The sequence below is a fragment of the Marmota flaviventris genome, chromosome 5 (assembly GCF_047511675.1).
Source record: "Marmota flaviventris isolate mMarFla1 chromosome 5, mMarFla1.hap1, whole genome shotgun sequence".
Classification (NCBI taxonomy): domain Eukaryota; kingdom Metazoa; phylum Chordata; class Mammalia; order Rodentia; family Sciuridae; genus Marmota; species Marmota flaviventris.
The window spans coordinates 56,625,269-56,641,183 of NC_092502.1; the positions used below are offsets into that span (position 1 = coordinate 56,625,269).

General features: G+C 35.7%; 1 protein-coding gene across 1 annotated transcript in view; it reads left to right on the forward strand.

The window, feature by feature from the left end:
• The window catches only part of Lmnb1 (lamin B1), a 53,924-nt gene that overhangs the window by 25,438 nt on the left and 12,571 nt on the right, over nt 1-15,915 (forward strand). Inside the window, exons 2-7 of the mRNA XM_027949288.2 lie at nt 154-310; nt 1,087-1,212; nt 4,898-5,068; nt 6,603-6,728; nt 14,128-14,348; nt 15,323-15,548. Coding sequence (XP_027805089.2) covers nt 154-310; nt 1,087-1,212; nt 4,898-5,068; nt 6,603-6,728; nt 14,128-14,348; nt 15,323-15,548 — 1,027 coding nt within the window. The remainder of the gene's footprint in view (nt 1-153; nt 311-1,086; nt 1,213-4,897; nt 5,069-6,602; nt 6,729-14,127; nt 14,349-15,322; nt 15,549-15,915) is intronic.

Genomic DNA, 15,915 nt, shown 5'->3' on the forward strand with positions numbered 1-15,915 from the left:
ACTCTAGATCTAACGCCCCTGAATTGCTTTTCTAATAGGTTTGGATAGCCCTTATTTAAACCACCTCTTTTATTTTTCCTTTTAGCAGGCAAGGAGAAGGATTCAAAATCAGGGGTATAATTTGATATCTGTGCTTTTTCAAATGTATTACAGTTATGCTAAGAAAGAATCTGATCTGAATGGTGCCCAGATCAAGCTTCGAGAATATGAAGCAGCACTGAACTCTAAAGATGCAGCTCTGGCTACTGCCCTTGGCGACAAAAAAAGTTTAGAGGCAGATTTAGAGGATCTGAAGGATCAGATTGCCCAGGTAAGGTAAACGCTGTGAGCCATGTTTGGAAGGTTAATTACCAAGTGTCTTAATCCTTGGTTTGATTGATTTTTTTTTTTTTTTTAATATTTATTTTTTAGTTTTAGGTGGACACGACATCTTTATTTGTATGTGGTGCTGAGGGTCGAACCCAGCGCCACGCGCATGCCAGGCGAGCGCACTACCGCTTGAGCCATATCCCCAGCCCTGATTGATTGATTTTTAAAGGCTATATGTTTATTTTGGAATTTTAGTTTTTTTGGATCAGTTACCTGAAGAAAGTTTTTAGGTATTTTAACATGTAAAGCTCCCTGAAGAAAATTTTTAGGTATCTTAACATGTAAAGCTCAATCACCTCTCAGTCATTCTGTGGGGGTTATATAGATCTTGCCATTCTTTCTTGTGTAGATGCTCTCAGAACCTATTTCACGATTGTACTAAGATGTGAGGTGAGGAAAGAAGATGTTGCAATGCTGTTTCTTGCACACAGGAAAATATCAAAGTGGTTAACTAAAAATCATTGGTTTGATTTTAAAAATAGGAGTGATAGGTTTTTGTTCTGTACTCTATTGGCCATTTTAACAGGTGATCTGTTTGGTACCCTGTAAGTGGGATCAGCAAGTGAACCCAAAATTCTGTGGTAAAGGTTAAAATATGGTAATTATACCTTTATAAATGTATAGAAATTGTAATATTTGATTCAATTCATATATATTAAATTCATTGTTAAATGATTGCTGTGTAATTTTATCACATTTTTTTTCCCCTTGTAATAGTTGGAAGCCTCTTTATCTGCTGCCAAAAAACAGTTAGCAGATGAAACTTTACTTAAAGTGGATTTGGAGAATCGATGTCAGAGCCTTACTGAGGACTTGGAGTTTCGTAAAAACATGTATGAAGAGGTAATTATATATAATTTTACTTTTAAGAAAAAAAAACATGTAAAAGTACAAATTATTTAAATATGATTTATTTCCCACAAGAAATGTGGGAAATCTAATGATGAAGGGATAAGATTTGGGAATAGGAGAAATTTTGCAGGCAAACTGTTCAAGTTGTTGATGCCAGAAAGACTGCATCTGGGCTGGGCGTATAGCTTGGAGCACTTGGCTAGGGTGCAGAAGGTTCTGGGTTGGATCCCTAGTACCTCTATAATAAAAAAAGAAAACAAAAGACTGTATTGAAGAGCATAAGCTGTTAAGATAAACATATGCTGTCACTTCATCTGAGTTATAAAGGCTTGGTCACAGCTGCTAATTACTGTCAACATGTTAAACATTTGCATTAGTTATCTCTTGCTGCTTAAATAGAGTACTCCAAAATTTAACAATCTAAAACCATGGGCTTAAGTGGTGGTTCTGTTGCAGGGTCTCCTGAGGTGCAGTCAAGCTTTCAACCTGGGCTGGAGAAACTGCTTCCTAGGCAGGAGGTATCAGTTCCTTGCCACTTGGTCTCTATAGGGCTACTCATGATTATGCCTTTCCCCAAGAATGAGCCATGAGAGGGAGAGTAGCATGAGACCAAGAGAGAAGCTTCATTATTTCTGTAACCTACTTGCAACAGTGACAAATGTACCATTTTCACACTGATTAATTGTGAGGAAGGGGATTACATTAGGATGTGAATACCAGGAGGCAGCAATCATGGGGACCCATCTTGAAGTCTAGCTACTCACAGCAATTATAGGTACATATGAGAATTTTTAAATAGCATTTATAATCCTTAACTTCTGTGTCAAGGGTGGGTAGATGCAACATATGCCAAATAGAGGAAGTAGTAAAATTGAAGAAAGGGAATGTATATTTCCTAAAACTTGAAAAAGGTTGGGATTAGTAGTGTCATTTTGAAAATAGTAACTATCAAAGACTTAAAAATAGGAATTCATGGGCTGGGGATGTGGCTGAAGCGGTAGCGTGCTCGCCTGGCATGCGTGCGGCCTGGGTTCGATCCTTGGCACCACATACAAAGATGTTGTGTCAGCCGAAAACTAAAAAATAAATATTAAAATTCTCTCTCTCTCTCTCTCTCTCTGTCTATCTCTCTTTAAAAAAAAAATACAAGTGAGAGAAAAGTCCTATTTAAAAAAAATAGGAATTCATTATAGTAGTCAAAAACATTTGTAATTGAAAATAATAAAAATCCAATCATTTTTATTAATGGTGTTTAAATAATTAAAATAGGCATCTTTGGTGCCAGTTGCACTGGACAAGCAAACAGATCTTGGATGACTTTTGAGTCTGTTTATTCTTTAAAAGGAAATGCTTACACTGTTTTTTCTCTAAAGTGTGACAAGGATGAAATGAAATGCTGTTTGAAAGTGCTTTGTGACATGTAGTGCTGTTATATAATTCTCGACTAGTGTTGCTTTATAAAACCAGTTTTGTTTGTTTTTGCAATGTGGAGATTGAACCTAGAACCTTGTGGATGCTAGGCAAGTGCTTTATCACAAAATCAGATATTATGCGAAGTTGATTTGCATTTTTTGTACTTTTAAAATTGTCCTTGATGTATTGCTTGTTTTTGTTATAATGTCTGGATTGCCAGGAGTAGATTATTTATTCTTTGTAAGGTCACTGATTCTGCATAAAATTTGAAAAATGGCATCAGTAAAACATAATCTTATATTTTTAGAGGGAGGGGGTAGCATTTTTGAATATTTGGGGCTTACCTTTTTGATAATAATTTAAAATATTTTTATTCTTTTGGTTTTTTTTTTTTTGCACATTGAAGTCACTTCAGTAGATATACCTGATTTCCTTGTTTATGGATAGGTAAGAGGGGAAAAAGGAGGGAGAAAATGGAAGAGTAAGTGAGGTAGACAAAGGGCATACCATTAGTAGGTGTTCACTGTTTGTTGTAGCCTTCATTTGCACGTTTATATAAGTATCATTTGCTAAACAGATGTGAACCCTGGGAGGTTGATAGCGGAACTGAAATATGAACTCTGATTCTTTTTTGCTTGTTTCTGTCAAGTGAATTTTCCTCTTCAGTGGCTAAAAGAAAGGATAATAGCTAAAAGAAAGGATGAGAAAATGTACTGGAAAATATAAGCATCAAGCAACTTCAGTGGGTTTTACCTCCCTCTTGTGGCTTTTGTAATTATTGCCGCTAAACAAATCTTACTTTCATCGTGAGAAAATGGAATGGAAATTTCATTCTTGCCCTTGTTCTTAGACACAGATTGTTCGTTCCAGTTTTATTTGGTAACTTAAAACAGTGAAGGATCACGATTATTCTACCTGTTCTTTAATAGTGAGTTTATATGTAGTTGAGTTAGTCAAGTAATATTATTAATAAGACCCTATCCTCTATATCACTTGATTAGGAAAAGAAGTCATGTAAATTCTTTGCTCTGCCTATTACTATAATAATTTTATTGCAGATAAAATTTTAACTTGTAGTTGTCTGGACTGATAGTTTTAACTCTCCATATGTATCTTTTTCAAAATAGTTTCACCCTGAAGTGACTTTTGTTTGCTTCATTCCGTTTTTCTTTTTTTTTTTAATGTGTATTTTTTTTGAGAGAGAGAGAGAGAGAATGAATGAATCTTTTTTGTTGATGGACACAGCACAATTCCTTTATTTTTATGTGGTGTGTGGTGCTGAGAATCCAACCTGGGTCCCACCTGTGCTAGGCGAACGCTCTACCACTGAGCTACAATCCCAGCCCCTTCATTCTGTTTTTCTTTTTCTTTTCTTTTTTTTTAATATTTATTTTTTAGGGCTGGGGATGTGGCTCAAGCGGTAGCGTGCTCGCCTGGCATGCGTGCGGCCTGGGTTCGATCCTCAGCACCACATATAAAAACAAAGATGTTGTGTCCGCCGAAAACTAAAAATAAATATTGAAAAAATTCTCTCTCTCTGTCTCTAAAAAAAAAATTATTTTTTAGTTTTCGGCAGACACAACATCTTTGTTTGTATGTGGTGCTGAGGACTGAACCCGGGCCGCACGCATGCCAGGCGAGCACGCTACCGTTTGAGCCACATCCCCAGCCCAATTCTGTTTTTCTTAAATGATTTGCTTAGTCTCCATCAATATAGAAAATGGATATTTTGTAAAATATGGTTTTCTATAACCTATTATTACTAGAAATTTTTAGAAAAAAGTAGGATTGTTTCAATTTTATTAGGGGTAAAAGGTTCTCCTTTTTTGTCCTATATCACTCATTTCATGTTGTAGTAATAAACTCAAGTGTCTGAAGTATTTTTCTTTCAATTTAGAAAAACAATTACTGTTCAGTGTTTAATATAGTATACTGTCTAGTCATCCATGATTACATGGCACTTTAAAAAACTTTAAAAATCATTCAGGAGGTCATTTCATGCTTTTAGAGAATGTTTTGTTCCTGTGAAGACATAAACAGTTCCTACAGCTTGATGTACTACCATTTCTGTTATTAATTCCATCTCAAAAATCTCTCACCTGAAAACTAAGGCAACAAAGTACACCCACATGCCTGTTCCAGGACAGACTTGAGGAAGTTGGTGTGTAAAACTTCACATGGCTCTAATATCCCTCAGATTGTACCATTGCAGCCATGGTAAATGATTTATTTGATTTTTGTCATTTTTTTTTTCTACCCTCAGGAAATTAATGAGACAAGAAGAAAGCACGAAACACGCTTGGTAGAGGTGGATTCTGGACGTCAGATCGAGTATGAATACAAGCTGGCTCAAGCCCTTCATGAGATGAGAGAGCAACATGATGCCCAAGTGAGGCTATATAAGGAAGAGCTTGAGCAGACCTACCATGCCAAAGTGAGCATTTTTCAGAGAGTTTGTTTTAAAATCCAAAGTCAGTACTTGACAGTCACCCTAAAGTGACTGTTGTTTGCTTTGTTCTGTTTTTCTTAAATGATTCACTTAGTCTCCATCAATAAAAAATGGGTATTTTTTTAAACTGTGGTTTTCTATAACCTATTATTACTAGAAATTTTTAGAAAAAGGTAGGATTGTTTTAATTTTATTTTTGTCCCATTTATCACTCATTTCATGTTGTAGTAGTTGAATGCAAGTGTCTGAAATAATTTTTTTTTCAATCTTTATTTTTATGTGGTGGCTGAGGATTGAACCCAGTGTTTCACACATGCTAGGCGAGCAAGCCCTCTACTTCTGAACCACAACCCCAGCCCTGAAATAATTTTCTTCCAACAACAAAGTACTGATCATGCTGCCCTAACATCCATTTAGTGGTAAATGAATGTTGGACGTCTTCTGCTTCTGATTTCCATACCATTATTATACATAGACTGTGACCACTATACTTTGGCCTTTTTTTGTACAAGGCCAAATAGTCTCTGATATTTCTTCCTCTGTCATTATTATTTATATAAAAGGTATTATAGAAATATTGTACTTCTATTAGCCAAAAATAAAAAAAATAAATAAAAATCAGGCTTTGCTGGTAAATGATTTTACCTCATGTATTACTGGGGATATAGCTCAGTTGATAGAGTGTGCCTCAAATACACAAGGCCCTGGTTCAACCTCCCAGCACCAAAAGAAAAGAAAAAAGATTTAATTAAAAATAACTATTAGGGGCAAACTTAGAAAATTAGAGAGATAGAGTCTTTGAAAGTAATTTCCATTGCATGACCTACCAACTGTTCATATTGGGTTTTAGTCATTTTATGAAGTAGCATTTGGCTCATGAAAGAGAATAAAATTGTCCAACAGTTACTGAATGCTGGGCACTGTGCTAGACAGAAAAGGAGCTAAATTAAGGATCAATCAATCACACACTGTGTCTTAAAGGGAGCCAGTGAGGAGATGTAGAAACATGTTCCTGAGACACACACATGCATACGTGGTAGAATGTTATGGGCATTTGGAGGAATGGGGTATTTACCTGAGGGACTGTCTTTGCTTCTGAAGGAAGCATTTCTATCTGGTGTGAAATAATCTATTCTGTATTGGATTTGGTGGCTTAGGGATATGTGATATTTTCTTACAAACATCATCACCCTTGCTACTACACACTTTCTTTATTAGCAGTGTTATCCTTGTCATTAAAGGTTTAGTGGATGAAGTATTGAAGTACTAAACTTTGGGGGGCGACCAGATACATTAATATTGTTAAATAAAACTCATATTTTAGGAAGTGAATTCAAAAGTCAGACAGACTTAAGGTAATTCAAACCACGTCAGCAAACTTCATGATGCTTTTCCTGTGTTTCATCAGCCAGTTACCAGCAGGACTTAGGTTTAAAATGTCTTTAGGTGAATTATGCTTCCTCATTTGTTAGTTTTAATTTACTTCTTAAGACTGACTGTGACTTGCTGTGTCTTTTAGCTTGAGAATGCCAGACTGTCCTCAGAGATGAATACTTCTACTGTCAACAGTGCCAGGGAAGAACTGATGGAAAGTCGAATGAGAATTGAAAGCCTTTCATCTCAGCTTTCTAATCTACAGAAAGAGGTAAGTATCTTCCTCTGTGAAAGACCACCTCTACAACAGTGGTCTACCTGCTTTGCCTGCCTTCTCTCTGTTTGTCACACATGATGGTGCTATTTTGCACTCAGGTTTTCATAATTTTCTAGATTTTTTTGTTTTGCTTTGCATAAGCATCCGCTAAGGCAGATACTACTATTCCAAGTTAACATATTACATGAAGCTAAGGAAATTGCTAGTTTCTTCACTGGACCTAGGACCTAGGACTTGGGTTTTCTGCTGTGTTCAATAGCTTCATCTTTACAGGGTGCTATTCTTGGCACATTTCCCTCTTTTTTTGGTCATGATTAGAAACCACAATGAAGCAAACCATGCAAAAGTGGATAGTGAATGCTTTGTGTTTCTAGACACTCTACTTGTGCTTAAAATACTTAATTAGGATCATGGGAAGTAGCATTAATATCTGTATTGGTGGGGCTGGGGATGTGGCTCAAGTGGTAGTGTGCTTGCCTGGCATGGGTGCGGCCTGGGTTTGATCCTCAGCACCACATACAAACAAAGATGTTGTGTCTGCCGAAAACTAAAATGTAAATAAAATATTAAAAAAATATATCTGTATTGTTTAAAAATTTGGTGGCTTCATTCATTCATTGGTACACACTAATAACAGATGACTCCATTGCTACTTTGACTCGCTGCCTTCCAGTCCATGGTGATGTGCTTCAGGTGCAGTTTTAGCAGGTATGGACATGGCTTTAAGTCACTTCAGGATAGGGTAAAGTCAGTATGGATCCAGAGGACATAGACAGCTGTGTGAATATACAGCATGATTTGGTGATTTGTTGCTCACTTTAATCACTTGGGAAGTAACTTCTACTTCCATTTTTCTTAAGGGAGGACATCTTGTTCTGATTTTTCTTTTTTTGGTACTGGGGATTGAACTCAGGGACACGTGATCACTGAGCCACATCCCTAGCCCTGTTTTGTATTTTTTATTTAGAGACAGGGTCTCCCTGAGTTGCTTAGCGCCTCGCTTTTTGCTAAGGCTGGCTTTGAACTCATTATCCTCCTGCCTTAGCCTCCTGAGCTGCTGGGATTACCGGCATGCACCACAATGCCTAGCTTATTTTGAATTTTTTACATAGGAATAAACTTGATTGAACTTTTCTTTTTTCGTCATTTTATTTTTAGTATACATCTTCTGATTATAAAACTGAGCACATTTATTGTGTGAATTCAGAAAACAGAAGATGAGTTACATAAATTAGGTGATGTAAAAAGTTAACATTAGTTTATATTGTCAGAGATACTTTATTACATAATATAAAATTTTGAATTAATTAATTAATTTATTTATTTTTAAAAAATATTTATTTATTTATTTTAGTTTTCGGCGGACACAACATCTTTGTTTGTATGTGGTGCTGAGGATTGAACCCGGGCCGCACGCATGCCAGGCGAGCGTGCTACCGCTTGAGCCACATCCCCAGCCCTTGAATTAATTTAGAACTGTATTCTCCTGATAGTATTTAAGGGTTTTCATTTAACATTGGAGCTAGAAGGACCTTATAGTTCATTTTGGTTCAACCACAGACCTGGGTAACTTAAGTGACATATTTAAAGGCTGTAGGCTAATGTAGGTTTTTTCTTGGAGTCCCAGTTTTCCCTTTATACCTTGCTTAGATTTTCTTTAAAGAACTTAACAATTTATTTTCCATAATCTGACTTATTCTTTCGTATTGCTACAACAAAATATCATGGGCTTCGTAGCTGGCTTATAAATAGCAGAAATTCGTGGGTTTTTTTTTTTTTTTACAGTTTAGAAGTCTAGGAAGTTCAAGGCACTGCACAGTAGATATCTGTTTGGGGGCTGTTTGCTGATTCTAATGGTGCTGCCTTCTCTGTATATCCTCAAATGAGCCCCTTTGGGCACATTTTGTGAGGGCCACCCCTCCTAATCAGGAGGGCTCTCTTCTCATGATATAATCACCCCATAGGCTTTATTCTTAATACCACTGCTTTGGAGTTTAAGGTTTTAACGTGCGAGGCAGGGTGATATAAACATTCTTGGGCTGAGTTGATACTGCTTTTTTTCCATATAATTAATTAAGTTCTAGGTATTGCCTTTTCCTCTGTTTTACTTTTCCTTATTTTTTTGCTTCCTTGCTTGTTGGTCGGTTTGGCTACTGCTTAATCCACTTGATGCTATTTGGCAAAATATAATCAGTTTCTTCTTGAGGTGGATATTCATTTTATAGATGAAGAGACTAAGACTTGTCTGTGGTTAAATAGCAGTAGCCATGTCTGAAACTTGGTAGCCAGTTTCAGACCCAGGCTCAGGGTCTTTTGCCTGTTTGCCTGCTAATTGTGTTCCCATCCTTACAAGTTTTTTTTGTTAAATAATGTCAGGGCAATTGCCTGGCAGTTTCTAGGAGCTAACTCAATAGCAAATAGAGAAGCCACACGCCCAGCCCTTTTTATTTTGAGACAGGGTCTCCCTAAGTTGCTGAGCCTGGCTTCAAATTTACGATTCTCCTGCAGCAGCCTTCAGAGTTGCTGAAATTACAGCAATGTTCCATGGCATGTTCCATGGCACCCACCTCAAATAAAAAGTTTCTTGAGTCTTTTTTTCTCTTTTATTATGGGTTGTAGATTTTATGATAAAGAACATATTTTGATGAATGTTTCATTATTTGGAAAGTTTATATTTAGGAAAAAAATCATCCAAAAGAAAAAGTGATCTCTTAATAGTTTCTCATTGTTTATCTTAATTGTTTTTGTTGTTGAGTCATTACAGTTTCATCATGCTGTCTGTTGGGCCATAGAGTTTCCTTTTGGTTAGTTATATGACTCATGTTAGTAAAGTACTTCTTGAATTTTACTTAAAAAATGAGATAGCCCTTAAAATATTGGTTTTAGAAGATAGGTAGATGGTAGCACTTATGTTTTAGAATTAGGAATTTTATACATTGTGGTATTGTAGTATTTGTAGTATTTCTAGATTTCAGATTTCAGTGAAATTAATTGGTTATTCAGAGTATGCTTGCCTTGCAGAAGAGTCTACGATGTCATTTCAAAGACCTCTGTTATTTGTTTTTCTGATACCCATGTTCTGCAGACTTTTATTGCAGCTAGACCAATATAAACCAGAATAATTATGTTACACATTATTTTTTCAAAATCTAAGATCACTAGAAGTCAGTCATAAAATTTTATTGTTAAGAAAGAAGATCTTAGAGATTCTAGTTTGATCCCTTCATTTTATGAATGTGGAAATTGATTTAGTGAGGTCTAGTGATTTAGTGAGAGCTTGCCAAGGTCTCACAGGTAGTATACATGGCTGATTGGGAAAGCATCAGGGTCTAATTACTCATACTCTTCCTTATATTTCCTTTACACAAAGTGTATATGTATATTACACAATAAGTGTAGTATTCAGTGTAGAACTTAAATATTTCTATTTAAAATACAAAAAATTCAGAGTAACTTTAAACTTTGTTACACCTAGATTTTGATTTTTACCTCTTTTTTTCATAATTTTAAAAAATATTTTTTTTGGTAATTGTGTATGGACAGCATGTCTTTATTTTGTTTATTTTTATGCAGTGCTGAGGACCAAATCTAGTACCTCACACATGCTAGGCAAGCGCTATGCCACTAAGCTGTTCCCCTATTCCTGATTTTTACCTCTTAAGGTCAAAGGTAGTCAAGTATAGTGACGTTTGGGGGTTTGCAAATCTGGGCTCACATTACCTCTGAATCTTGAATAGTTTGTTTCTAGCCAGCTATCCTTGGATTTTACCTTGTGGCCCATTCTGTCCTCTGTCTCCCAAAAGAGTGAAGTAAAGTGAAGAGATTGAATATAAGACCATGGGAGGAGGAATGGATTTCTCATTATGTAGCATGGTTTTTGCATATGCAGTTAAATGCAAGTTCTCTAAGGCATAAGGACTCTTTATAATGTATAGTATCAATCTTTTTTTGCTTTTATTGGTACATTATAGTTATACATCGTAGTTGGATTCATTTCAACATAATCATACATGCATGAAGTTTAATTTCTCCATTTCAGTTCCTGGTGCCTCCTCTTTCCCTGCCCTTCTCCCTCCTCCATTCCCTTTCCTCTATGCTACTGGTTTTCCATTTATGTATTTATGTATGTATGGACGAACGTACGTACATGTGTATTTTTTGTTTAGTACCAGGGATTAAACTCAGGGGTGCTTTACTACTGGGCCAGATCCCCAGCACCATTTATTTTTTGAGACAGGGTCTTGCTCAGTTGCTTAAGTTGCTGAGGCTGGTCTTGAATTTGCTATCCTCCTTCCTCAGCCTCCTAAGTTGCTGGGATTATAGGTATGTGCTGCCATGCCTGGCTTTATCTATTTATTTTTATTTTTTTTCCTTTTATGGGAAAATGTCAACTTTTTATTTTATTAAAATTGTAAACATTTGAAACCAAAAAGAAAAAGGTGATTTTATGAACTCAGTATCAATTTATTTTTAATTGGTACTTTATATGTATAGTATCAATCTTAAAGGAATTCCTGTTTCTAATATAGAATATCAGATGCTACTCGGAATTTTATTAATTTATTGATCAATTATTTTTTCAAATAGTTTTGTTATTTTGGCCTAATTTTAGATCTACAGAAAAGTTAGATTCATAGTACAGATAGTTCTTGTATATCCCTCATCTGGTTTCTCCCATTGTTAGCATCTTATGTTACCATGAAATGTTAAAGCTAAGAAACCGAGAGTAGTGTGTCAATACTGACTAGACTCCAGACTATTTGAATTTCACCAGTTTTTCTATTATTATCCTCTTTGTGTTCCAGGGTACTTCATGCCTCCCTAGTCTCCCTTGGTTTTGATAATGGCTTTTCTTGTTTTTCATGACCTTGAGTCTTAGGAGGACTGATCAGGTGTCCTATAGACTCTTATCCAGTCTGGGTTTGTCTGGTGCTTTTCACATGATTAGAACCATGTTATGGGTTTTAAGTGTCGGTCTGGTCACATCATGTCAGGGACGATGTGATGATAATCACTGGTGATATATGGTTACAGTAGCATTTGCCAGGTTTTTCCATTGTAAAAAGAGTATTATTCACATTTCATACTCTTCTTGGGAAGCAAGTCACTAAATCCAGCTCACCCTCAAGGGTGAAGGGCAGGAATTCAGCTGTACATCCTGGTGAAACTCTTATTTATCTTCCTCATTTATTTATGTTTGCTTTTATCGGTATAGACTTAATGGGCATTTATTTTATATTTTGGGTTTTAATTTAATAGTACATTATTTCATTGGTTTAGATTGTTCCACATATGGAAATACTGTCAGGTTAACTATTGTGTACTATTCTCTTTGAATACTTCTTACTGTTTGGCACTATAAAATGTTCTAAGGATCACTGTGTATTTTCTCTGCTTCAGCCGTAGAGTTAGTTATTTGTTTCTCCAAAGAGCCATGGTTCTTTTTATTGGGAAAGGTATTTGACATTAAGATCTGGGCTGAGTGTGTACTGGGGTGTCACTGTTTCTGTGTCCTCTCATAGACAAGACTAAGGAATGCATCTATGTATGCTAACCCATGTATTCATATATATCTGTAATTGTTTTTCTGTGTAATATATGTATTTTTATTAAGTGAAACATTTATTTTTATTAAGCTAAGATGTATGTCTTGAATCTATTACCACAGGGTTCAGTTTTGAATTTTTCTTTTGCTTATTTGTAACTTTTCTCTCAGAGTGAGAAACCTGGTTTCTGCCATCTATTTGCTTATTTGTTGAGTTCCACTGTGTAAAACTGTTCAAATTTTTCATCTATACCCTTGTAAGGAATGAATTTACCACCAGGAGTGCAGTATTTATTACAGTGTGTGGGTCCCTTTGTCTCTAGCTTTCCAGATTTAATTTTTGCACAGTAGGTGCCCTTTCTTTCCTGCTGATGCAGCCACTTGTGATTCTGAGATCTGAGCATCACATCAAGTTGATTACCCTTGTCAGTTTTTGAAGCCACTGAGATGAATTCTGTCATGGAGAAGTGCAGGAGAATAATTACCCAGTTGAGTTACAGGTTTATAAGATGAACTTCCTGGTATAGGATATGTGATTTTTTTTTGTTTTTGTACCAAATATAAATTTTCTATATTTACAATAATATTTTACAAATTACCCACTATCGTGTTCTCTGTGTGCTAATTAAGCATGAGATATCATAGAAATTTTTTTGTTATATTTATTTATTTTTTATTTGTTCTACGTCGTTGTACACGACAACAGAATGCATTTTCAATTCATCATACAAAATGAAGTGCACCATTCATGCAATCATACGTGTACCTAGGGTAATGATATCCATCTCATTCCACCATCTTTCCTACCCTCATAACCCCTCCCCTCCCCATCCTCCCCTTTGCCCAATCCCAAGATCTTCCATTTTTCCCACCCCCACCCCCATCATAGATCAGCATCCACTAAACAGAAAAAACATTTGGCCTTTAGTTTTTTGGGATTGGCTTACTTCATTTAGCAAAATATTTTCTATCTCCATCCATTTACCTGAAAATGCCACAATTTTATTCTCTTTTAATGCTGAGTAATATTCCATTGTATGTGTGGGTGTGTTTGTGGGGGCAGGGTGTGTGTGTGTGTGTGTGTGTGTGTGTGTGTGTGTATACATGGTATCACAGTTTCTGTATCCATTCATCTATTGATGTTGGTTCCACAGTTGAGCTATTGTGAATTCAGCTGCTGTAAACTTTGATGTGGTTATGTCACTATAGTATGCTGATTTTTAAGTCCTTTGGGTATAAACCAAGGAGTGGGATAGCTGGGTCAAATGGTGGTTTCATTCCAAGTTTTCTGAGGAATCTCTACACTGCTTTCCAAAGTGGTTGCACCAATTTGCCGTCTCACCAGTAATGCAGCATGAGACACCATAGCAATTCTAAGGAGAAAATGTATAGTGCCTTCTATGTCTTTGGTTTCTAAATATTTCTCAGCAATTATCCAAAACATACTTTCACCCATCTTGAGCTTTATTTTGTGAGTGAATTTTTCTTTTTAGTTCTTTAAAGAATTTATACTTTTGAAAAAGGGCCTTCCCTAAGTCAGACTTGAGATTTTACCAAAATTATAGGTTATATTTTTGTTTGATCAAATACAGAGAAATTGTATATATATTTACAAACTTTCATTTGGGGACTGTTTCTGTTTTGTTAGTTAGCCAAACTCTCTTGAGATTTGTTTTACATTTTAGAAACTGGTTTTTAATTTCTAAAAATCAAAATATCTTAAATTCTAATGAATTAGAGATTACATGGGGCCGTTTGTTTTCCAAGTCCAGGAAATGTTTAAAATAGCTGCCTTGTGCTAATGTTGGAATGTTCCTAGAAAGTAAATGTGTTCCTTTGAATCTGAAGTCTAGAGCATGTTTGGAAAGGATTCAAGAGTTGGAGGACTTGCTTGCTAAAGAAAGAGACAACTCTCGTCGCATGCTGTCTGACAAAGAGAGAGAGATGGCGGAAATAAGGGATCAGATGCAGCAACAGCTGAATGATTATGAGCAACTTCTTGATGTTAAGCTAGCCTTGGACATGGAAATCAGTGCTTACAGGAAACTCCTAGAAGGCGAAGAAGAGCGGTAAGGAATTCAAAGTTCACCCTGCCTTATAGTCTGTTTTCTGTTCCCATTCTTTTTATTTAAGGAAAAGTAAAATGAGGATTAAAAAAAAAAATTAAGGCAACATAACTTTTTTCTTTCTTTTTTAACACCTAGATATAAAAGGTAGTAATAAATCATATTTTTGCTTTGGCAATAGAACATGCTGATTAAGCAGTCTTGGTTTATTATTATTATTGTTACTTTAAATGTTGGACAGTGTCAGAATAGACTATATCCTTTGTGATTTTAAATGTTTTGGTAACTTAATATGTTGTAGAATGTCATGTATGCTAAAAGAAAGCTTGTACTTGTATTTTAGATCTAGTTTTGTGTGTAAATCCTTCTGGTACCTATTCTCAGAAAAGAGTTTAAAAGAAAGTGGCCAATATAGGTTAAAAGAACCAGTCAATTCGATGTTCTATACATTTTTATGACTACAAAAGAATACAGGTATGAAAAGAAAAAGACATACATTTTATATAACATTGGTGGGGGTTAGATGGGATGACTTTTCCAGGCCCATGTTTTCCACGATTCTTGCATTATGGTTACATTACTTTTTTTCTGAGCAAAAACATTGAAATTATTACTTTTTAAACAAAACTGGGCATCCTAGCATAAATAAATGTTATCTTAGTTAAGATGTTTATATAAACTTTGTCTAACAGATTGTCAGTAATGTTTTACTTTAGAAATCAATGTACAGGATATTAATTGTCCTTTTAAAGTTTTTTTTTTTTTTTAAATTTTTTATTGTTGGTTATTCAAAACATTACATAGTTCTTGATATATCATATTTCACCCTTTGATTCAAGTGGGTTATGAGCTCCCATTTTTACCCCATATACAGATTGCAGAATCACATCAGTTACACATCCATTGCTTTTAAAGTTTTTACTAAAGTAACCAAGGAGCTTGTAACTCATGAAGGGAATATTATTTTTTCCTTTTAGATTGAAGCTCTCGCCAAGCCCTTCTTCCCGTGTGACAGTGTCCCGCGCATCCTCAAGTCGCAGTGTGCGCACAACTAGAGGAAAGCGGAAGAGAGTTGATGTGGAAGAATCCGAGGCCAGCAGTAGTGTCAGCATCTCTCATTCAGCTTCAGCCACCGGGAACGTGTGCATCGAAGAGATAGATGTTGATGGGAAATTTATTCGATTGAAGAATACTTCTGAACAGGTAAAAGAATAGACCCATTTCTTTTTTCCTTTTTCTAGCAAGGCTTTGCAGATAGCTGGGCTGTTGTGCAGTTGTAACAGCTCTTCATCTTATATTTGGATTCAGTAAGTCTTCATGGAATGCGGTTTCCCTCCTTTTTTTTTTTTTAAGTTCAGGAAATAAAATAAAAATTAAAATGGGAGGCTGAGGAATATAGATGGTGCCTTTTGTTGTTTCAAGCGTTTCTTCATTAACCCTTCTTTACAGAGCCAGGACTTTTTTTTCACAGTTGGTCATTTTGTCACAGTGGTCTTCTCAAGGATGAATTATTTCTCTGCCCTAGCCAGATTTGTGAAAACGCAGGAGGAATTGGGGTGAAAATAGTGGA